The sequence below is a fragment of the Geotrypetes seraphini genome, chromosome 8, assembly GCF_902459505.1.
Source record: "Geotrypetes seraphini chromosome 8, aGeoSer1.1, whole genome shotgun sequence".
Lineage (NCBI taxonomy): Eukaryota > Metazoa > Chordata > Amphibia > Gymnophiona > Dermophiidae > Geotrypetes > Geotrypetes seraphini.
Genome location: NC_047091.1, coordinates 109,177,526 through 109,200,701, shown reverse-complemented (window position 1 = coordinate 109,200,701; position 23,176 = coordinate 109,177,526). Strand labels below are relative to the sequence as shown.

General features: G+C 42.8%; 2 protein-coding genes across 5 annotated transcripts in view; both read left to right on the top strand.

Moving 5' to 3' along the window:
• The window catches only part of LOC117365969 (ankyrin repeat domain-containing protein 24-like), a 46,216-nt gene extending 32,577 nt beyond the window's left edge, over nt 1–13,639 (top strand). Inside the window, exons 3-7 of the mRNA XM_033956964.1 lie at nt 1,288–1,418; nt 4,252–4,340; nt 5,114–5,178; nt 12,484–12,554; nt 13,548–13,639. Of these exons, the coding sequence (XP_033812855.1) occupies nt 1,288–1,418; nt 4,252–4,340; nt 5,114–5,178; nt 12,484–12,540 (342 nt within the window). The 3' untranslated portion in view covers nt 12,541–12,554; nt 13,548–13,639. The remainder of the gene's footprint in view (nt 1–1,287; nt 1,419–4,251; nt 4,341–5,113; nt 5,179–12,483; nt 12,555–13,547) is intronic.
• The window catches only part of ANKRD24 (ankyrin repeat domain 24), a 45,554-nt gene continuing 35,926 nt past the window's right edge, over nt 13,549–23,176 (top strand). For 3 of the 4 annotated variants that reach the window (XM_033956960.1, XM_033956961.1, XM_033956958.1), the window contains exons 1-2: nt 13,549–13,654; nt 19,577–19,764. In XM_033956960.1, coding sequence (XP_033812851.1) covers nt 19,675–19,764 — 90 coding nt within the window. In that variant the 5' untranslated portion in view covers nt 13,549–13,654; nt 19,577–19,674. Of the gene's footprint in view, nt 13,655–15,218; nt 15,330–19,576; nt 19,765–23,176 lie in introns of those variants that run through there. The other variant, XM_033956959.1, reaches the window with a different exon arrangement.

The window sequence follows — 23,176 nt, the reverse complement described above, 5'->3', positions numbered from 1 at the left end:
CATCTGGGGCAGGGAGGGAAACAGGGAACAATAAAGACTGTAAAAAGAACAGAGACTGACTAGGTATGTGAAAGGCGTTGGCTGCAGCACTGCTCAGAGGATTTGAACTGCTTTCAGAGAGAGTGGGAGGAGGGGAGGAGGAGGATGTAGCCCCTGCAGGAGGAAGATTTAGTGAAGTGAATCCATCAGCTGGAGAGAATGGCAGCAGCTCAGGAGTTTATGAAGAGCCTGAAGGAGGTCTGCTTCTGTTTCTCCGATGTCTCTGTATGAATGTCCACCTCTCACTAACCTTCTGCTCTCCTTCTCCCTGCAAGTGACTGTTTAGCCAGGGCTGTTATGCCTATTTTGCCAGGTACTAGTCTCTGAGTCACAGGAGCCTAAAGGTATTCAGATGGTCCTGTGGCATAGAAATTGGCAATGTAGTAAGATATGCCATGGGAGTGAAGAATTGGGGGAGGGGGGGAGGAATAAAAATGGGTTTCTTCCAATTTTGGGCATGGAATGAGATCCCTAAATATATACATGAGCAGGGAAATTTGTATGATTTTAAGATATTATTGAAGAAGTTCCTCTTTTGTAAGATCAAATATGAGACGTTTTTATGATAACTGTAAGTTCTGGTCGCTGATGGGTTCTGATTGTCTGATATGTTTGTATTGTAAGTGAAGTTGTTTTAATTATGTATGTACTAGTCGTAACCTGCTTTGTATAAAGTGATATATATAAGTCAATAAACCATAAATCAGGTATACTTTTATCATTCCAGACTCTGATCCCTATCCTCACAGTTCCATATGTTGTCCTGTATCACCATATTTAAAAAGTGAATTCACTAGAATTAAATATATTCAGCCCATTCTAAGTCGTAATGCTTTACAGAGTACAATTACCGGCTTGACAAAAACTTAAAGACCTGTTGTTTAAATGGGTTTTTTTAAAACTATATAGTCCAGGTACCAAAAACTCAGACTGAATCATTTTCATAACTGTCTCCATTCCTCTAGTCTCTTTCCCCAGCTCTTCCTTACTTTCACTCTGTCCCCCATGTCTTAATCTTTCTCCAGTTCTCCCCTTCCTCTTTTTTTCCCATTTCCTTCCTTCTTTACTCTGATGTGCTCTGTTCAGTGCTGTCTTCCCCAGTAATGAGCCCTTTACCTGGCTTGAGGCTCAGAGTAACGCCTTCAGATTGGGTTCATTTTGCACATACTATGACAGAAACAAATCTCACACCTAAGCTAGGGTACATTGGAGGCTCCAGTGTGAATGTCGGGTTTTGTTCCTGTCCAGAACCAAGACTGGAATAAGTACGATGAGAAGCTGATGCAAGCTGTGGATTTTAATGACCCTCTGAGGGTGTCTTCGCTGCTCAGGAAAAAGAATCTGGTGTCCACCAAGCTTGATTCTGAGGGTAAATCTGCGTAAGTGTCTCTTCCAAATGTTTATATCATTTATGAATATTAAGCTTGATATACCATTTAGTTTGCCACACAAGTTGAAATGGTTCATAGAATTAAAAACATTAAACATTAAAACGGCTAAACATCAGCTAAAACTTTAAAACAGAAAACATAACTAACTATAGAAAGGAGCTATGTTGCTTGCTAGGAAAGAGACATTCATTCACACAAGAAAACAGTAAGGGGAAAATTCTATAAAAGGTGACCCAATTGTAGGTGGTGGTAGGCATGTCTAACCAGCCAATTGGGATGCATGTTAAAAAAAAACCCCAACTCCCCAAGGCAGGCCGCCTACTTTATAGGCATTTTTGTGAGCCTAGGGAGGTGTGTGGAGCTGCTTAAGCTCACCAAAGACTAGGTTTAGGCATGGTTTTGCTCGGAAGTGGCCTTAGGCAAGCTTAGGTGGCCCTAGGCATCTTCTTAGGGCTGTGATAGACGCCTGAAATGTAGGCCAGCAAAATGCTGGTCTATATTTCAAACAGATGCAGCCGCTGAGCCGATCGCGGCAAGGGAATCTCCCTACCGCGATCAGTGTAGCGGTTGCAGCAGGGAACCTGTCCTCCCGTGAAGTCGACTGGTAGGAGGAATGCCTACTCCCACCTGCCGTATCCCTGAAGCCCCCCCCCCCCCCCCCGCTGAAAGTCCATGACAGGAGGAATACTCAATTCCTCCTGCCGTTCCCCCCCCCCCCCCATTCCCTACCTGCCATCATAAACAAGTCCCAAAAAAATAGGATTTCCAAAGGGAATGGAAAGTCATATTCTGATTTAAAAAATATCAGTGACAATTTTAATATTTGTTGTATAGTGTTGTGCATGTCAGTTTTTTTAAATTATGTGGGTTTTTATTGTATTCTGTATAGGTGCATGTGGATTATAACTTTTAAAATAAATAAATAAATAAAGATAGATGTATTGAGGTAAAAAATTCAACAGTGTTGGAGCCAAAAAGTAAAACTCACTGTTTCTTGTGGCTTCCCACTTCACACAAGATGGAGTGGGTAGAACCAGTCTATTATCATTCATGGATCACAAAATCCATATTAGAGTGTATGGAATAGTCCTGTATTGGGGTGTTCACTGCTCTTTTCCCAAACTGGAAGTTTCATGCAGAACTGATGGAGTCTACTTTCCAGTAAGCACTGCTCATATAGGTGGATCCCCGCAAAAATCTTTCTTGGGATCCGATCCTGAAGCCTTGATAAGGAGAGAACCTCAGACACAAAGGACCTGATATCCATTTTTGTGTCCCTATCTCTCTTGTGCCCTGTGTGGCCGTATGGCTCACACAGCCCTCGGAACTAAGCCTGGTGAGCACTGAATATCCCTGAATAATTTAATTGGCACAGTCAGTGTTAAGAACATAAGAATTACTGCTGCTGGGTCAGAGCAGTGGTCCATCGTGCCCAGCAGTCTGCTCCCATGGTGGCCCCCAGGTCAAAGACCAGTGCCCTACCTGCATACGTTCCAGTTCAGCAGGAACTTGTCTAAATTTGTCTTGAATCCCTGGAGGGTATTTTCCCCTATAACAGCCTCCGAAAGTGCGTTCCAGTTCTTCACCACTCTCTGGGTGAAGAAGAACTTCCTTACGTTTGTACGGAATCTATCCCCTTTCAACTTTAGAGAGTGCCCTCTCGTTCTCCCTACCTTGGATAGGGTGACCAACCTGTCTTTATCTACTAAGTCTATTCCCTTCAGTATCTTGAATGTTTCTATCATGTCCCCTCTCAGTCTCCTCTTTTCAAGGGAGAAGAGGCCCAGTTTCTCTAATCTCTCACTGTACGGCAACTCCTCCAGCCCCTTAACCATTTTAGTCGCTCTTCTCTGGACCCTTTCAAGTAGTACTGTGTCCTTCTTCATGTATGGCGATCAGTGCTGGACGCAGTATTCCAGGTGAGGGCGTACCATGGCCCGGTACAGCAGCATGATAATCTTCTCCGATCTGTTCGTGATCCCTTTCTTAATCATTCCTAACATTCTGTTTGCCTTTATCGCTGCTGCTGCGCATTGTGCGGACAGCTTCATCAACTTGTCGACCATTACTCCCAAATGTCTTTCCTGGGGGGTCTCTCCAAGTACTGCCCCGGACATCCTGTATTCGTGTATAAGATTTTTGTTACTGACATGCATCATCATGTTGAACCTCATTTGCCATGTCGCAGCCCATCTCTAGAGCATGTGTATGTCACGTTGCAGATCTTCACAATCCTCCTGCGTCTTCACTACTCTGAATAACTTTGTATTGTTCACAAATTTAATCACCTCATTTGTCATACCAATTTCCAGATCGTTTATAAATAATTTGAAGAGCACGGGTCCAAGTACCGAACCCTGAGGCACTCCACTGGTGACGCTTTTCCAGTCTGAGTATTGTCCATTTACCCCCCACTCTCTGTTTCCTATCCGCCAGCCAGTTTTTAATCCACGTGAGTATTTCATCCTGAATTCCATGGCTCGCAATTTTTTGAAGTAGTCGTTCATGCAGAACCTTGTTGAACACCTTCTGAAAATACATCCTGGGTAGCAGGTTTAAACTTAGATATTAATCTTTTTTTACATAGACATCCATTCACCTTTTGAAATGGGGTATAGACATCTCTATTTTGGGCCCACCAAATTTTTAGTCCCAACCAAAACACACCCTGACCATACCCACTTTCTATACGGAACATTCATCTGTTTTAGACTTCTGTATCCAGCTTTGTAAAATTGGGATTTAGATGTACATGCAATATGGACATCTAAAAATACCAGTTTATGGATATTTAAAGCCCAGTGTCTGGGGTTTGTCATAGGTTTCACTTGGCAGCAATGAGAGGGAACCTGGAATGTATGGAGGCGATTCTTGCTCACGGGGTGGACATGATGACTACAGACAGCTCAGGTAAGAAAAAGCTCAGAGTAAGGACTGACATGAGCACAGTATTGCTGCTGGTCCCCATCTTTCCAAGGTGGGACCCACTTTAGAGCTGCAGAAAAATCAAAGCATTTCACATAGTGATACCAGACGTCCGGATTTACACGGACATGTCCTCTTTTTAGAGAGCATGTCGGGGCATCCGGATGACTTTTCAAAGCCCAGCACTGTCCAGGTTTTGAAAAGCAGATTGGGTATAGAGGGGCATGTGCGGATGCTCTCCAAACCGAGATGAGCAGGCTGAGGGGGCAGGGTTAGAGGGGAGGCTGGGATATGGTATGGGGCAGGCCTGGGGGCAGGTCTATGGGTCCAGATTTTACATACCCTAATTTCACTGCTAACTCAGTACAATCCCAGTGAGCAGATGCCCACTCATCATAGCCAGTTCCAGTCTTGCTGCGCAGCCATGTGGAAGGACTTAAGTTCCATTTCCAGTTTGGCAGGACTAGAGACACTACAAAGGAAGATTGCACAGCCCCTGGGGGAGGGAGGGGAGAGGAAGGGGGGAGGAGTCGGTCACCATGCTTTGAAGACACCTAGCAGTAGCATTCAGGGCCCATAATTTCAGTGTTCTGGAAGAATTCTTGGTTCTTGGCCCCCTACCCCAACCAAGGAAAATCCCTACAATAACTGGGTTAGATATGCTGTGAGGGTGTAAAAGAGTGGAAACATTTCCATCTGGTTGCATTTTCCTCTAAGCTTTTTCTATGTGCTTGTGATATTTCTGTCTTGTTAACCAGGCTACAATGTTCTGCATCTGGCAGCCAAGTATGGTCACCCTCAGTGTGTCAGGAGATTGCTCCAGGTAAGCTAAGAATGTGTCCAATGTTCCCTCTAAGGATTGATGAGGTGTGTGCAAAAAAAAATATGCATGAGCGACAAATTACGTACTCCACAAATTTATGAGCAGGTGCGGAGGACGCATTTTTAAACAAATGTAGTTTATCCTTGTACTCCTTATGTATTTTTAATCATCTATGGATATGTTTGTATGTTTATTGTTCAAATGGTTTTATTTCCCCAAATTTATTTTTGTTATACGCATTGAAAATATTTGATATTGCGTTTAAATCAAAATCTCAATAAACTTGAAACTTGAAACGAGAGCCTGTGAGATTGTAGGAGGGTTAAATACTCAAAACTTAGAAGAATAACAATTTACTTAAAGTTTTTGCTTCGCCAGCTTTGGCACACCTAGCATATATAACACCCGGGGCCCATCATTTTTTGGCACCCCCTCCCCCATCTGTACGAAAAACATGATTTTTAGTAACAAGCCATGTCACACATGAGTACCTAGGAAAAGGCAGCATCTTACATATTGCAGTGAGCAGTACATCAATACACCCATTGTAAAACTAAACAAGCCAGACCAGCACAGATCAATCCTATACCGTCAATCCTAACAGAAAACCATGTCTTTCGAACACACAGAACACAGAAAACACCTTCGCCTAGTATGGAATATGTCATCACAAACTAACCCCTCCCCTTTTACAAAACTGTAGTGTGGATTTTAGCCACGGTGGTATGCTCATAGAATTCTGAGCATCAGAGCTGCTACCACCACGGCTGGCGCTAAAAAACGCTCCACAGTTTTGTAAAAGGGGGGATAAAATAGAAATACACAGCTTCAATGCTCTAGCTCAGGGGTGCCCAAACTTTTTGGGCTTGCGAGCTACTTTAAAATGACCAAGTCAAAATGATCTACCAACAATAAAATTAAAAAACACAAAGCACAGACAGACATGGGGGAAGCCACTGCTTGCTCTGGATTGGTAGCATGGAATGTTGCTGAGAAAATGTTAATTATCATTCCTATTCTGGGTTTTTTTTCAAAGAGGTCAAGGCAGATGACTCTATGCATTGTCACCTCAGTAACAACCATTCAAAAATAGACAAATATACCCCCCTTCCTTTTTATTAAACCACAATAGCAGTTTTTAGCGAAGGGAACTGCGCTAAATGCCCAGCGCTGATCTCGACGCTCAGAGGCTCCCTGCGCTAAAAAACACTATTGCGGTTTAGTAAAAGGGGGCCATAGTGCAAAATATAGACAGCATATATAAATTCAGCCACATTTTGATCACTAAATTTAAAATAAAATCATTTTTCCTACCTTGTCTGGTGATTTCATGAGTCTCTGGTTGCACTTTCATCTTCTGACTGTGCATCCAATCTTTCTTCCCTTCTTTCAGCCTGTATGCTTCCTCTCCTCCAGACCTCATTCCCTCCCCCAATTTTTTCTTCCTCTCTCCTTGCCCTTTCTTTCTTTTTTTTTCCTCTTGATGCCCCCTTTCTTTTTTTCTGTTTCCCTTCTGTCTCCCTGCCTGCCTCCTTTCTTGCTCCCTACCCTCCACAAAGCCACTGCTGCCACCTTCGGGGGAAACAGGCCCCAAAGCCACCGCCGCAACCATCGGGGGGAAAACAGGCCCCAAAGCCACCGCCGTAACCATCGGGGGAAACAGGCCTCAAAATCACTGCCGCAATCATCAGGGGGAAACAGGCCCCAAAGCCACCGCCGCGGCTGCCCCAAGCTCTCTCTGCTTCCCCCGACGTCAATTCTGCCGTTGGAGAGGAAGTTCTGTCCAGCAAGGCAGCGATTGGCTGGCCCGAACTTCCTCTCCAACTGCAGCCTTAGGGGATGTGCACAGCCGGAGCGGACCGCCCCCTCCCCCCCCCTTTGGTAGCCACTGAAGACGTGGCAGTGGCTCCTCTCATGAAGTCTGATGCAGTCGGGGATCTTGAGAGGAGCCGCCGCTGCATCTTTCAACTTTGGAAAATACAGGCCGCTGCCGCTGCCGCCACTTCCTCTCACCTCCCTCGAGTGAGCGACAGGGGAAAGCATATGAGCGACGCCACTGAAAATAGTGAGCGATCGCTCATGCGCTCACCTTAGAGGGAACACTGATATGTGTCCATCTTCAGTGTTTCAGGAGACTTCTTCAGTCAAACCAAATATGTGGCCACTCAGTATGTCAGGAGACTGCTCTGAGTAAACTAAGGGGCTCATAATCGAAAGAGAAAAACATCGAAAAATCGGCCTAAGTCGGCACTTGGACGAACATTTCTCGAAAACGTTCACGCGCCGATAATAAAACTGGGTTTTGGACGTATTTCTAAACGACCTAGGCCTTCATAGTGCCGCTCAACGTCCAAAGCTAAACGGGGTGTTTTGGGAGGCGTGTCGAGGGCGGGAGTGGGCGGGATGTGGGCCGGCTTAGACTTAGTCATACAGCATGTATAACCGAAGGTTTAACAATAGAGCCTAGACGGAACTTGGACGTTGTGACTTAAACCATGTAAAACATGGTCTAAGTCACAAAAACCCACCTACACTCACCAGATAAGCACTGCAAACACATAACACAGACCCCCACACTCTACCCCAGTGATCACCAACCCCCCCACCCCCCACCCCCATTAAAATTTTATTCACAACTTTAAATTTCAGCCTCTAGACCATCATCACCTGGCCGCCTGGCATAGGAAAGCCTAGTCGTCCAGCCCAGAGGCAGCTTAAGTCGTTTTGGGGGTGGGTTAGGGACCCATAGAGAGGAGGACCTATGCCCATAACAATAATAACAGTTTATATACCGCAGTACCGTGAAGTTCAATGCGGTTTATAATGATTAAAAGGTATTACAGATCAAGTGGAATAAGCAAAGTTTAGAGTTGTTGAATAACAGTTCTAAAGATCATTAGCCCCTGTAATCACTGCATTGATACTTAAACATGTGCACTCCCCTATACACCCCCAAAATCCTTTTTTACTGGCATATAAGTGGCTCCTGCAGCCATAAGGGCTACTGGAGTGGTAGATAAGTGGGTCTAGGGGATTCTGGAGGTGGTTTGGGGGGCTCACCATCACCAATAAGGGAGCTGTAGTGAGGAGAAGCCATGGCACCCTTTTTGTGAAGTTCACAGCAGTGCCCTGTAAGGTACCCCACTATTTAGGTGGCATGTCTGGGTGTTCAGTCCATCACTTTGCAGACCCCTCCCATGTCCAACAAGGCTTGTTCTAGGCGTTTTTGACTTGGACGGAAAGGTGGACGGAAATGCGGTATAAAGATGGACGATTTAGCGGCTTGGACGATCAGATCGGCAGGACGTATAACTAGATGATTTTCGAAAGTAAAAAAAGTTGGACGTATCTTTCGAAAATGTGTCTTAGGCTCTTTTTAACTTTGGATGACTTGCGAGATGGACGTAAACGGACTTAGACGTCCCTTTCGATTATGCCCCTCCACATGTATGGCCACCCTCAGTATGTGTCAGGAGAGTGTTCCAGATAAGGCAAGTATGTGGGCGCCCTTGGTGTGTCAAGAGACTACTCAGATATGCTAAGCACATGACCATACTCTTGGATGAGAAAACTGTCTAGATAAGTCGAGTGTGTGGCCAGAGTCTGCTGTTTTGTAGCTAGTCCAGAATATAACAAATGTTATAAGACCAAATGTGCCATATATTGTATTATACCTTGACTGTAAAACTTTCAGCTAAACTCAGACATCACCTAAAATTAGCACAGAACACAACAGCAAGCACAAATGTATGGAATGATCAACACCTCCTGTTTCTCATCGTTAATCCAATTGAATAGCTCTGAAAATTACAGATAACTCAGGACCTCCAGATTCTACTCATAGTACTATAGGAACTAAGTATTTGTTCCCCTTTATTAATTAAAATAGCACTTTTTTTAAATAGCTCTGTACAGTGAAAAGAGCATTGGAAGCTCAGGATGTAGTGTTTGAGCATTTGGATTCCAGGATAGGATTTATTGTAAAACTGTGTCTTTGCCAAGCAAAATGTGCCACAATCCCAAAGGGAGATGTAACACGTGGGTGGGTATGCTTTGCTTTTTTTCAGGAAGCTTGCCCGGTCAATGTGGCTGACAGCAGTGGGAGGACAGCTCTACACCATGCAGGTTGGCAGGAGGGAGATTTCTCCTCAAAGTGTTGCTCTCTGAAGAGAAGTGGTAGAGAAAAATGGATAGACAGTCACTGTGTTTGTAGGTACTGAGGAAAAGAGAAATGCTTAGACTAATGGAAAAACTGCAAAATAATCTTATCTATTATAATACCAATACACATGGCAGGGCATAATCAAAAAATACTGTACATCAAAGTCTGTTTTGGGCCTAGGGTGCTAGTCGCCCAAAGTCGACAGCGTCTAAAGTCCATTCTCAAAAAATACATCCAAAATATATATATATATTTTTTTGGAATCGTCTAATTATAAGTCCAGGCGTTTGATTGTCCAAACCGCCAAATCTATCTTTATACCTCATTCTCGTCCAAAAATTCATCCATTCCCAAAACACCTAGAACAAGACCTTTTGGACATGGGAGGGATCAGCAAAGTGATCGACTAGCCACCCAGACATGGCAACAGAGTAGTGGGGCACTTTACAGAGCACTGTTGTGAACTTCACATAAAGGGTGCCACGTAAACATCTCACCACAACTCCCTTGCAGGTCATGGTGAGCCCCCCAAAACCTACTATACCCACCTGTCTACCACCCCAATAACCCTTATGGCTACAGGTTCCACCTTTATGGCAGTACAGTAGGGTTGGGGGGGGTTTGGTGGGCGCACATTTTTCACCATGAATGCAGTGATTAGATTGGCTTATGGGCCTGGGTCTATGGTTCACTAGCCCAACCCCCAGCCTACTTAAGCTCTACTAGGCTTTCCTATGCTGATGTTCTGGAGGCAGGTATGTATGGTTTTATTCTGATTTTTATGGCAGTGTGTATGTGTGTGGAGGGGGGGGTGGTCAATAATCACTGGGGGAGTGTTTGGGGGTCTGTACTTTGTCCCTGCAGTGGTTATCTGGTCACTTTGGATACCTTCTGGGCACTTCTACCTGTTTTCAGATCGCCTAAGTAACAACATATAAGTTCCGTCTAGACAGTCTCATCAAACTTTTGGTTATCACCGCAAGACAACTAAGTTTGGTCGGCCCACATCCCGCCCTAACCACTCCTCAAAAAATGCCCCTTTTCGCTCTGGACATCACAGCATTGCGTCCGCGTATGCCCAGATACCCCTTCCCGATGCAATTATGTTGGGAAGCTTTTCAAAACCCGGACAAAGTGCTAGGTTTTGAAAAGCCGTCCAGACCCCTGCACATGTCCGGGGAAATCCGGATGTCTGGTAACCCTATGCCTGAGCCAATCAGCGCTAAAGCACTGATCAGAAAGTAAGGTAACGACAGCTCAGAGCTTTCGGGCAAATTTTGGCCGCAAATGTGGCACAACGAGATTAGCAAATCACTTGTCGATTATAGAGAATCGCTCGGAGTGCTCATTTTAATATTAGTGACCTCGTTGCACTACATTTGCATGGCAGTATCGGAGACTGCTAGAAAACTCGAAAAAGACCTCTGAAAGCCGTTTCAATAATCTGCCATTAAAATACATGCATGCTAAACTGGCTTGAACCAGTTTAGCAAGCGCGTTAAAGGCAGATTTTAGTTGTGAGAATCTGCTCCTAAGGGGGGAATTTATCAACAGGTACTAACTGCGCTAGCATGTGCTATTTCTATTAGCATGTGCTAATGATTAGCATGCACTAAATGCTAAAGACGCCTATTATGGGCCAGATTCACTAACCTGCCCAATCGGGCCCGATTCGGGCAGGTCCGACGAATTCAGAAAAGTGAAATATGCAGATGGGGTCTGCCCGGATTGCTGGTGTGCGATCCCCGCGCATGTGTAGACCATCTGCTTTCCCTGCAGATGGTCTGTGCATGCGTTTTGCGTCTTTTTTTATACTGGGGGGGGTTTCGGGCCCGACTCTCCTGCTCCTATCTCTGGCAGCGGCAGCCTCTTCCCTCCTTCCCTGTAGTGCGAGCCCGCGGGTTTAAAGCGGGGCTGCACTGCAGCTTGCAGCCCCGCTTTTTAGACCCACGGGCTCGCACTGCAGGTAAGGCAGCAGAGATCAGTCTGGGCAGCCCCTAGATGTATGCAGCGTAATTGTTTGGGAACTTCAGGGCACATGCTGCCCTTTCCTGGAAACATGCAAGGTTTACTTTATAGTGAACTGGGATCTCTCTCCGTAGAGATTTTTTTCAAAGATGGTCCTACAACATTCCTGAATCTTCAAGGCAGTACTAGAGAACCCCCAACACTTGAAAACTGTCCGATTCACACAGGCGTTGCCCTCCACACTGCCCCAAGGCTTCTGCAGCCCCTGAAACAGGCAGCGAGATCGGGGCAGCAGAGAGCAGGGCAGAGGCGGCAATGGAGCAGGAGAGTCGGCAGAGAGGTGTGCGACTGGTCCCCAGCAGTCACTGTAGGAGTTGATCAGCCAGCCCAGTCGGATCGAGAATTTTGGGTAGTGAATCGCTGCCTTTCCTACTTTTGAATACCCCTCCCCTCATTTGCATGCGCGGATCAGAGGATGGTTGGCAGAGGGGTAAGTGAATCGGGCCGGAGGGGAATTTGGTCGCTAAGGGGTCGCAAACTGATCAGTACACAATCTGTTTGCTTTGTGAATTTAGCCCTATATTCCTAGGATGTTTTTAGCATTTAGTTTGCACTAACGCAGTAACACCTGTTGATGAATTCCCCCTAGGTACCACTGAAACTTGCATTCAACCTTTAACTCAAATCTGAGTCAGCACATGGCTGTTTAAGGGCTGACATAAACAGAACGGTATAAATTACTGTTCCATGGCCATTTAAGTGCTGAATATCGACTTAAGCGGCTATGTATTAGCTGGCTCAAAAATGACCAGATATTCAAAGCCAAAGCCCCGACATGGCCCAGCTTTGAATATGCAGGAATAACTCATGTCAGCGGTGAGCAAAACCACCAGCTGAATATCAGACACGTTTTGACTATCTTTTGGAGGTCAATGTTTCCTTCTTTATGTCAGGACAGTAAAAGCAAAAGACATCAATATCAGCATTTCTGCCATGGACTCTGTTTTACTTTTTTTCTCTTTCTTTTCTTTTCTTCTTTCCATCTGTCATATCTTCTCATGTTTTCTTCCTCTTTACCCCTTTCTCATGCTCTCCTCCTGTCTTTCCTTTCATGGTCATCTTGTGTCTTCCCTCTCATGGTTTCCACTCTCTATCTCGTTTGTTATGCTCATTAGCCTTGTGTGGCTGCATTTCCTGCACAGAGCTCCTATGTGATTTCAAGGGAGCATTGAATAGCAAAGACCAGGTAAATGTCCTACAGCATTTGAACTTTTTAAAGGTCAAGTTATATCTAAGCAAATGCTACCAAAGCTACTGCCAGGTTTTGGAAATCCCCCCCAGGCACCGGGACAGTCCTCTAAAAAGAGGACATGTCAGGGTTTTAATACAGAAAACAGGATTTTTGGCCATTTTACTGCTGCAGTAAAAATGGCTGAAGCATGCATGAAAGAACTGCATAAGAGAATGCTGAGGCTACCTTTTATTGCAATTTGGTGATAGGTAGGGTTACCTAATGTCTGGATTTCCCTGGATATGTCCTCTTTTAGAGGATATGCCTGGGGGTCCGGATGGCTTTTCAAAACCCAGCACTTTGTCCGGGTTTTGAAAAACTTCCCGACACAATCGCGTCGGGAAGGGGCATGTGTGGATGCAACATGGTGACGTCACATGCACGCACATGTGACATCATTGCATCGTGTCCATGCATATACAGATGCCGTCTGGGGGTGGGGCTGGTGGGCAGAACAGGGCGGGAAAGAGGCAGAACTGGGCGGTCCTGGGGACATGGCCATGGGTCTGGATTATATCAAAAGAAAATCTGGTAACCCTAGTGATAGGGCCCCTAGGTGGTTAAATCTAAATCTTATGTGGGATGGGTGTTCTACCCAAAATGTGAGAAAAACCCAAATTCATAATGATGTTTTAATCAAAATCCAGCATCTAATCTGAGAATCCGCTTTCAATGGAAGTAAAACCTGGATGTCTCAATCAGTCCTCCTTTTTCTGGAGCTATATGATAACCCTAATCTAACATGCTAAATAGATATCACAGGAGAGAGATTATCCACCAGACCCAAAGAATCTCTGCTTTCAGTGTTATTGAGTTCATAGAGGGCTCTCAGATTCCACTCTTCCTGTGGTTTGTAATTGCCTTGAAGGCCTGTCTTCGCCCCTTCCTTTCCTTCTCCTTAACATTATCCTCTCTTGCTCTTGCTGTCACTTGCGTCTGTCTCCGTAGGATGGATCCACACCTTTAATTCTTGCAGCCCAGATGAGTCATTCAGAGCTGTGCCATTATTTGCTGCACAGAGGAGCCCAAGTGAATGCCAGAGACCTTCAGGGCAGGTAAGTTCTTCCTTACACCTGCATGTAGATCCTGGAACAAGCTTCTCAGCTGAACCTTAAGTGAATCCTCCTACTGCAGGGGAGAATAACCTTTATACACAGAGGGCCACGTGAATGTCAGTACTACCCCCTAGCAGGCAGCAACATTAAATAATATCAGTTTCAAGTTTATTAAAAAAAATTTTTATACCACTTATTCAAATTTCTAAGCGGTGTACAGCAATATTAAAAGAGAAATCATTAAAAGAAACAAAACCAATTAATGTTAAAATATTATACAATACAGTATCAAGTTAGTAGACTTTAACATAAACACATATACTAACTGAACACAATTGGGAAAGTAGGACTGAACTACAATAATTTAAGATAAAGCACACTTAGGGATAAAACAACAGGTGGGGAAAGGGACTATCGTTAATTTAGTCCTAGAAAGGACAATTTTATCCAAAAGCATCCTCAAATAAAAATGTTTTGAGTTTAGCTTTAAACTGCTTTATCGAGGTTTCCACACGTAAGTGATTGGGCAATGAATTCCATAGGGTGGGTGCAGTAACAGCGAAATTATTAATTATTAATCAACGTATTAATTAATTTCAAAGATGGTACAACTAATAGGTTTTGTGATATGGAGCGAAGAGATTTGGCGGGGTGATAAGGAGTAAGCAGTCTATCGATAAACTCTGGTTGGCTGTATGAACGAGTAGTGAATGTTAATAATAGAATTTTATAACTAATTCTATGTTCGATAGGCAGCCAATGAGCATCGATTAGAAGGGGAGAGACATGATCGTGTTTCTTTGCGCCATAAGTGATCTTAGCAGCAGTATTCTGTACTATCTGAAGGCGTCTTATTTCCTTCTTGGTGACGCCCTTGTACAGAATCGGAAATGCACAGAGCTCCATAGACATTATATGTTAAATAAATAAATAAGTAAAAATGAAACTAAAAATCAAGTTTCAAGTTTATTATGCATTTGATATCCCGCCATTCATTACGTCTAAGCGTTTTACAATAGGTTGCAACAAAGTTAAAAATAGAGGGATTAAAACTAAAAACAACAGACTAGGAGAAGAGCATATTGACTAGAGACACAAAAGTTTCAAGTTTCAAGTTTCAAGTTTATTAGTTTTTCATATCCCGATCATAAAGCAAATATCTGACCGGTTAACAATAAAAATTTAAAATAAAGAGTAAGAACGAGTTAATAGTGTATTAAAGAGTATAGGGGAAACATATTAAACATATACAGACAAACACGACCGTGAGGATGGATGGGGAGGAGGGGAAAAGTTACATGATATTAGAAGAAATGATATAGTGGGAAGGGAAAGAACATGAAGGGTAATTGTGCGTGATGTTATGAGATGCCCTAATGAAGAAGATAAGAATCGTGAGAGTGTTGAAAATTTAATAGATGAAGTAAGGATTAGGATTTGGTAAAGGCATCTTGGAATAGGAAAGTTTTAAGATTGGTTTTGAATTTTTGTAGATGATTTTCGTCACGAAGAAATTGAGGGAGAGAATTCCATAAGGTTGGAGCAGTAATAGAAAAGTTAGTTTTCCTGGTATAGTAGGACTCTTTTAGAGACGGAACAAAAAGAAGTTTTTGATCGGTGGATCGTAAGGATCGGGGAGAGCTTTTGGGAATTAATAATTTATCGAGAAATAAAGGTAAGTGAGATTGTTTGATTTTGAAGATAAGCAGTAAGATTTTGTAGGTTATGCGATGTGTGACTGGGAGCCAATGTGCTTCTTTGAGAAGAGGGGTGACATGTTCAAATTTACCTATTTTGTAGACTAGTTTTATTGCAGTATTTTGAATAAGTTGCAACCGTCGAAGTTCTTTTTGAGGTAATCCATTTAACAAAGAGTTACAGTAATCCAAATGCGAAATGACTAGGGAATGAATGAGGATGTTAATTGAATCATTATTTAGAATAGAACTGAGTGAACGGATAATGCGTAATTTAAAGAAACAGGTTTTTACTACTGAGCTTATGTGGTCATGAAAGGAAAGATCTCGGTCGATAATTACTCCTAATAGTTTTACTTTAGTATCCATTGCTAAAGGTGTGGATTTGATATAAACAGTTCCAGGTAAGGTTTCAGATTTTTTGATGGGGAGCAGAATACCACAAGATTTATCAATGTTTAGTGAAAGTTTGTTAGAAAAAAGCCAATCACTTACAATATCTAGTTTAGTATTTAGATCTTTTATTTCTAATGGGTTTGAAGTATTTATCGGGAAGAGTAACTGTATATCGTCAGCATAGGCGAAAATTGAAAATCCCAGTGATTGGGCGAGAGAAAGAAGAGGGGAAAGAAAGATATTGAACAGTAGTGGTGACAAAATAGAGCCTTGAGGAACTCCAAAAGTTTGAGTTATCGGAGAAGAAGTTTGATTTTTTGCATGAACTGTAAAGCTACGTTGATGAAAATAGGATGTGAACCATTTGAGAGCGTGACCTGTAATGTTGCATTCAGCTAATCTGGATAAGAGGAGAGAATGATCGATAGTGTCAAAGGCTGCAGATAAATCTAGGGAAATTAATATTACTGATTTTAAGTGATCGTGAGAGTATTGTATAGTTGTAATTAGACCAAGTAATGATAATTCTGTGGAATGTGAAGTTCGAAAACCAGTCTGATAAGGATGTAAAGCATGTGTATGATCAAAAAATTCTGATAATTGAGAATGGATAATTTTTTCAGCAATTTTGGAGATAAATGGCAAATTGGCTATGGGACGGTAGTTATTTGGTATAGAGGGATCAGAGTTGTGTTGTTTAAGTTTAGGGAAAACTAGAGCTGATTTCCATGTAGAAGGGACGCAGCAGTCAGTAAAAGATTTGGAAATCATTTCCCTTATATAGGGACCAAAGAAAGAAGAGAATTTTTTGAGAAGAGATGGGGGAAAACTTTCAATAGAGTTATTGGAGGAATTTATAGATTGTAAAATAGAAGATAGTTGAGTTAAGGACGGTAGTTTGAAAGTAGAGAAGGAACTGAAAGGTAAGAAAGTTAAATCATTATTGGTAGGAAGCGAAAAAGCTGGAAGAGAAGGTCCGAGGTGAGTTCGGATAGTAGTGACTTTGTTGTCAAAGAAGAGGGATAGTTCCTTAGCAGATGGTAGAGATGAATCTGGAGGGGGGAGTTTTTTTTTTGAGTATTTAGAAAGAGATTGTGCAATACTAAAAAGAGTGGATGAGTTACTAGTGGTGGAGATAAGGTTTGAATAATAGTCTTTTTTTGTTTGTTGAATGATTTTTTTGTAATGTGTAGCTTTATCTTTGTATGACAAAAGGTCACTATTATAATGATGTTTTCTCCATTTGTTTTCGGCAGACCGTACCTGTCGACGGAGGAGAATCAGGTTTTCGTTAAAGAGGGGGAGGGGAAAAATACAATATAAAAAAAAAAATAAAAAAAGCATATGAAGGCCTTACACATTGAGAGGGGGTAAGGGTAAAGTACCGCACTACATAAAGAAGGAAAATTCATAGGGAGCAAAGGAATCCTTAAATAGCAAGGTCTTTAGATTCATCCTATATATATGGGTAAGGATGTTTCATTCCTTTTTTTTTTTTTTTTTTATTCAAATTTTGAACATTATTACTTACACATAATAATAAAAGAAGAATAATACATATACAAAATTATAGAAATAGTATTACAACCAAAAGAGGTTTATCAGAAAATTCCTCTAGTCTTCATAACTGTGGGAGAACAAATACTAAATACCATAACAAAAAGTCTCAAAATAAACATGATCATATAGATCAATCATAATAGTGTTAGAAATTTTCAAAACTCCAAATAATTAATTATGTGGTTACAGAAGAACTACTACTAATAGATTCTTGATGTTGCAAAAATTGTTCTAATTGAGTTGAGTCCCAATAAACATAATCATTCTCCTTAAATTTAATCAAGCATTTACAGGGAAATTTCAAATAAAATGTGGCTCCTAAAGTCAACACCCTAGATTTCAAAGCCAGAAAGGATTTTCTTCTTAATTGTGTTGCTTGGGCCACATCTGGAAAAATCAGTACATTATCTCCACAGAATTTAGTCTGCTTATTTTGAAAATAAGCTTTCATTATTAAGGATTTATCTATCTCTCTTGTACAAGTTATAAGAAGTGTAGATCTAGTTTGGATTATATCCTGTGAATCTTCTAGGAAACCAGTTAAATCAAAATCATTTTGTTCCAACTGATCTATACCTGATTCTGTGGGAACTTTTTTCCTCTGAGGAATATAATATAAATTTGTTAAAGGCAAATTTTCTACGTCAGTCATCCCCAAAACTTCTTTGAAATATTTCTTAACCAATATTTCTGGAGATAATAAGGATGTTTCATTCCTGATATGGCTTGGAAGCGCGTTTCATAAAGTAGGGACTACAACATAAAAGATTGTTTTATGTGTTGTGCCATAGAATCTATGGTGAAGTGAAGGAACTGAAAGGATATTTTATTGGGAAGATCATAATAGCTGCAATGTTGTGTGAGGGATCAATAGTCTGTCAATGAAAGCTGGTGTGTTTTCTTGTTTTGCTTTAAAAACAAAAAGTAAGATTTTGAAGGAGATGCAGTGGGGTATGGGTAGGGCTACAATCTGGACCCCCTAGACCCGTCCCCAGGCCTGCCCAGTTCCACCCATCCCTGCCCCATCACGCCCCAGTCCTGCCCCCCCCCGCCCCCCGTCCTGCCCTAGCCGCGCTCCCAATCTCACTCCAGCCCCACCCACCTGCTGCCTGTTTTCGTTGGGCAGGTCGTCCGCGCACGCGCAGATGCGACACGATGTCACACGTACACGTGTGTGATATCATCGCTTGGCATCTGCGCATGCGTGGATGCCCTCCTACCCAATGCAATGTGGAGGAAAGCTTTTCAAAACCCAAAGTGCTGGGATTTAAAAAGCCATCCGGACCACTGGACATTTCAGGGGAAATCCGGAAGTCTGGTAACCAGTGGGCGTGTTTCAAGAGAGGAGTAACATGATCATATTTTTTAGCCTTGTAGATGATGGAAACAAACTGCTAGAGTGGCTATTCTGAAAATATTTGTGAAATATAGTATTTAAAATCACCAAACTGGTCAATGACATTTTCTATGTATACTTTCAATGGTCTTGGGGGGACCACATAAAATTCAATGGTGGGCCGCTTCGCCCACCGCTGTTCTACTGAGACTCCCTAGAGCACAGGCAAACTCTCCTTTCAAGATGAATTTGTGCATCAAAGATTACTGTGCCTGTGAATTCCTTGCAAAGGAGCAGTAAATATTAATACAGATGAGTCCTTTTGTGAGAACAAGCTCACACCCACTGATTCGAGTGGTGACGGGATAATCGCGCGCTGACAATCCAGTGCTGACAATTTGGTGGAAGAGCTCCGACTGGGGGTTTAGGGTAGCAACCCCCCCCCCACTTTATTGGTTAGTGTTTGCGCTGCCGTTGCGGGGGGGGTGTGGGGGGTGAAACCCCCCACATTATAGAGAAAACGGAACTTTTCCCGAAAAAAATCAGAAAAAGTTCTGTTTTCGCTATAATGGAGGTTTCCAACCCCCCGAGCCCCCCTCCAACAGCAGCGCGAACACTAACCAATAAAGTGGGGGGGTTGCCACCCCAAACCCCCCGTCGGAGCTCTTTAAAAATTATTTTTTCCCCTGTGCGCTTCTGTCTTCCGCCGAATTGTCGGCGCTGGATTGTCAGGGCGCTGACGTCTTACGCTCCACTGTCTATGAACCGATTTGAGTTATGTGGCTTTCCAGACAGATCAGGAGTGTCTTAAAGAGGAAAAAGGTCACATCTGCAGACGATTAAAGGCCTGAGAGCTAAGCTTGAGATGCAATGCAAAACCTACATCTCCTTTCTTAGCCTAAACCTATGTCCCTGTGTCGTCTGTGGTTTTAGAACAGCATTGATGCTGGCCTGTGAGAATGACAGTGTGGAGACAGTGGAGGTCCTGGTGCATAGTGGAGCCAGAGTGAGCATTGTGGACTCCCTGGGGCATGATGCAGTCCACTACAGCATGGCCTCAGGAAATGTACTTATCCAACACTTCCTACAGGAAACAGCACACCAGAAGTCGTGGGCTAGCGGTAAGTAGATTAACATATACATCTACCCTTATCCAGTCTGCAGATTTCAGATGAAGCTGGAGGTCCATAAAAACAAGATGTCTCCACTGACATTAGAACCCATGACTATCAGAGAAGGAAGGCAACCCAAGAAATCAGAAAATCAATCAAAAAATAGTACAAAATAAATGAATACATGTGACTATTTTTCAGACATTTTACCTATAACCTGAGGCATAGCCTAGTGGTTAAAGTAGAAGGCGTAAAACCAGAGTTCAAATCTTGCTGCTTCTTTTGATACTCTAAAATCTAAAGTCACTATAAAAGAAATGGCTGTTGGGGGCCATTCTGATGCCTCTGTGGCAGGACTTGGGTTTCATTCCCAGTTCAGGTTTTCTGCTCCTTGTGTTGGGAGGGGCTAGGACTTTAGCAAAGATTGTATTTACAATTCTTGGGGAGAGTCCTAGACATTGCCACACCCCCTCTGATATTCAGCCAGGAATAGTCCTAAATTAGGCCAGCACTGAATATCAAGCATAACCTCAGACTCCTCCCATTGCCGCCCCTGACCTGCCTGCGATTAAGTGCCACTGGATATCCCCACTGAGGTAGTGGGAAACGGTTTAAGTGGGCAGGAGGGGCGCCTGCTTGCTTAGATTACTCTGAATATTGGGCCCTCTGTAAATATGACACATTAAAGGGGGTAATGCATAACGTGACCATTTATTTTTTTTATCAAAACGGGACATCTATTAATTTTCAGTCCCGCCCCCAACCCTGCCCCAACCTCGCCCTAACCCCATCCCAACCCTGCCCCCAATTTCTTCCATTCGTTTTTTTTGTTGTTGTTTTTTTGTTAATTATCATTTACGAGTTGTTTTTTTTTCAAAGATGTCAAGGCTGATGACTTTAAAATATGCAATGTCATCTTAGTAACTATAGAAAAATAGACAAATATAGTGCAAAATATAGACAGCAGATATAAATTCTCAAAATTGACACATTTTGATCACTAAATTGAAAATAAAATCATTTTTCCTACCTTTGTTGTCTGGTGATTTCATGAGTCTCTGTTTGAATAAACTTCCTTCTGACTGTGCATCCAATGTTTCTTTCTGCCTCCTGCATGCTTCCTCTCCCCCAGACCTCATTCCATTCCCCATCTCTCTCCATCCCTCCATGAGTCGAACTTTTTCTCTCTCCATCCCCCCTTTCTTTCTTTCTCTCCGTCCCCCTTTCTTTCTCACTCTCTGTCCCCCCCCCTTTCTTTCAAAACGTGACATATGGTCATCTTACGTATGGTCACATTAATTATAGGCAGTATTGACTCTGGGAAAACACAATCTCTCCCCAGCTTGCAACAAATAGATTCCAATGCACCTACTTATAAGAACGCACCTTACATAAGCTCCAATGTAGGCTCCAATCTAGGTACCTAAGTAAGCACCTTACATAGGCCTATTAAGTAGGAGCCTAGATTGGAGCCTATTTAAGGTGTGTACTTACAAGTGCGTACTTACAAGTGTGTACTTATAAGTGCGTACTTAAAAGTGCATACTTATAAGTACGTACTTACAAGTACGTACTTACAAGTGATACTTACAAGTGTGTACTTAAAAGTACTTACTCACAAGTGCATACTTACAAGTACGTTCTTACAAGTGCATACTTACAAGTACCTATAAGTGCGTACTTACAAATACTTACTTTTGGACTTTAAGGGGATTACTTTATACTTGAATAAATGGCCTGTCATAAAATACTGATTGGCCTAAAAGTTTGCACCATGACATGCATAGATACGAGGATAGTCTAGACTCTAGAGACATAAGACTTTTACACTCAGGAACAGGTGTAAAAAGTCTATACCTGCAAGAGAGGTTTGATTTCTACTGCTTACACAAGAATTTTAGAAAGACTCTTAGTCACTATTTTATAAAAATATAAAAGCCTCTAAGTATGCACCTACTTAGAGTTACCAGATGTCTGGATTTCCCAGACATATCTTCTTTTTTAGAGGACTGTCCGGATGGCTGGACAGATTTTGAAAACCTAGGAGTTTGTCTGGATTTTGGAAGGCCCCAAGCTCTGCCAGAGCTTGGGGCTGCATCTGGAGGACCTTTGAACATGCGTGGATGTGACATGATGACATCACATGGGAGTGTGCATGTGTGTGATGTCATCATGCCACATCTGCACATGCGGCCCCGAGCTCAGAGAAGGTTTGTGTGGGGGTGGTGCTGAGGCAGAATGGGGCGGAGTTGGAGCATAATGTGGCAGGGTGTCGTCTTTTTTACTACTACAAATATGATAACCCTAACCATATGTCCGGATTTATGTCTTTTTATTCCCCCCCAAATATTTTTAAAAAACCATAATTTTTTTTTAAATGTTGGATTCTGTCCTACTCTTCACTGCCTCATTCTCCTGCCTTCCTCTCATTCTCGTCCCCTCACTCCCATTCTCCTGGGCCCCCTCCCAAGCCCTTAGAAACCCCACACACATAAACAGCCTGCAACTCCATCCACAGTATCTTCGTAGACTGGCGCCATTTTTTAAAATCAGCTATATAACAAAATGGTGCTGGCCTCAGGTGCTGGCCAGTTACATTTTTCATTTTTTTATTTCCCCAGTGGGGCAGGAATGAAAGGGAATTGCTTCTGCCCTGTGAAGATAGAACAGATAGGGATGGGGGAGGGTAGGGTTAATGTTTGACTTTGTCCTTAAAATGATAGGAAAGAAAAACTATCACAACTATGTTAATCTTTCTTTCATTTTAAGAGCTGATGACAGAAAATTTAACAAATTTCCTCTTTTGTTTCCAACTAAAACACATTGCTTAAAGTTTTGCTACAAGCTCTTGAGCTATAAAATGCCATCTCACTCTTTTCCAGTGGCGTAGCGAGGGTGAGTGGCGTCCCTCCCCACCCTCATTTCCATCACCCTGCTCCTTCCGGACCCCCTCCCTCCTGCCGTGTGCATGCCCCTTTCCCTTCCCCTGTACTTCTTTCATTTTCCCAGTGCAAGCAGCATTACAAACTGGCTGCTAGCATCGTGTCGGCTCTCCCTATGACATCACTTCCTAGGCACGGGACCCAGAAGTGTTGTCAGAGAAAGCTGACATCGACGCAGGCAGCAAGTTTGAGGTATTGCTCACACCGGAAAAATTAAAGAAATATAAGGGATGCACTTGCATGGCGGTGGTAGGGGGGACGGGAAGAAGCAGGCGGGTGAAGAGGAGGATGGATGCCAGCGCCCCCTCCAAAACGGCGCCCGGGGTGGACCACCCCCCTTACTATACCTATGCTCTTCTCTTTAGAAAAGGAAAAGGCACCATACTACTACTAAAATTACTACAGTACTATTTATCATTTTTATAGTGTTGAAATAATCTCCAGAATCCATTTCAAATGTTCCTGCCTGGCTTTCAAGA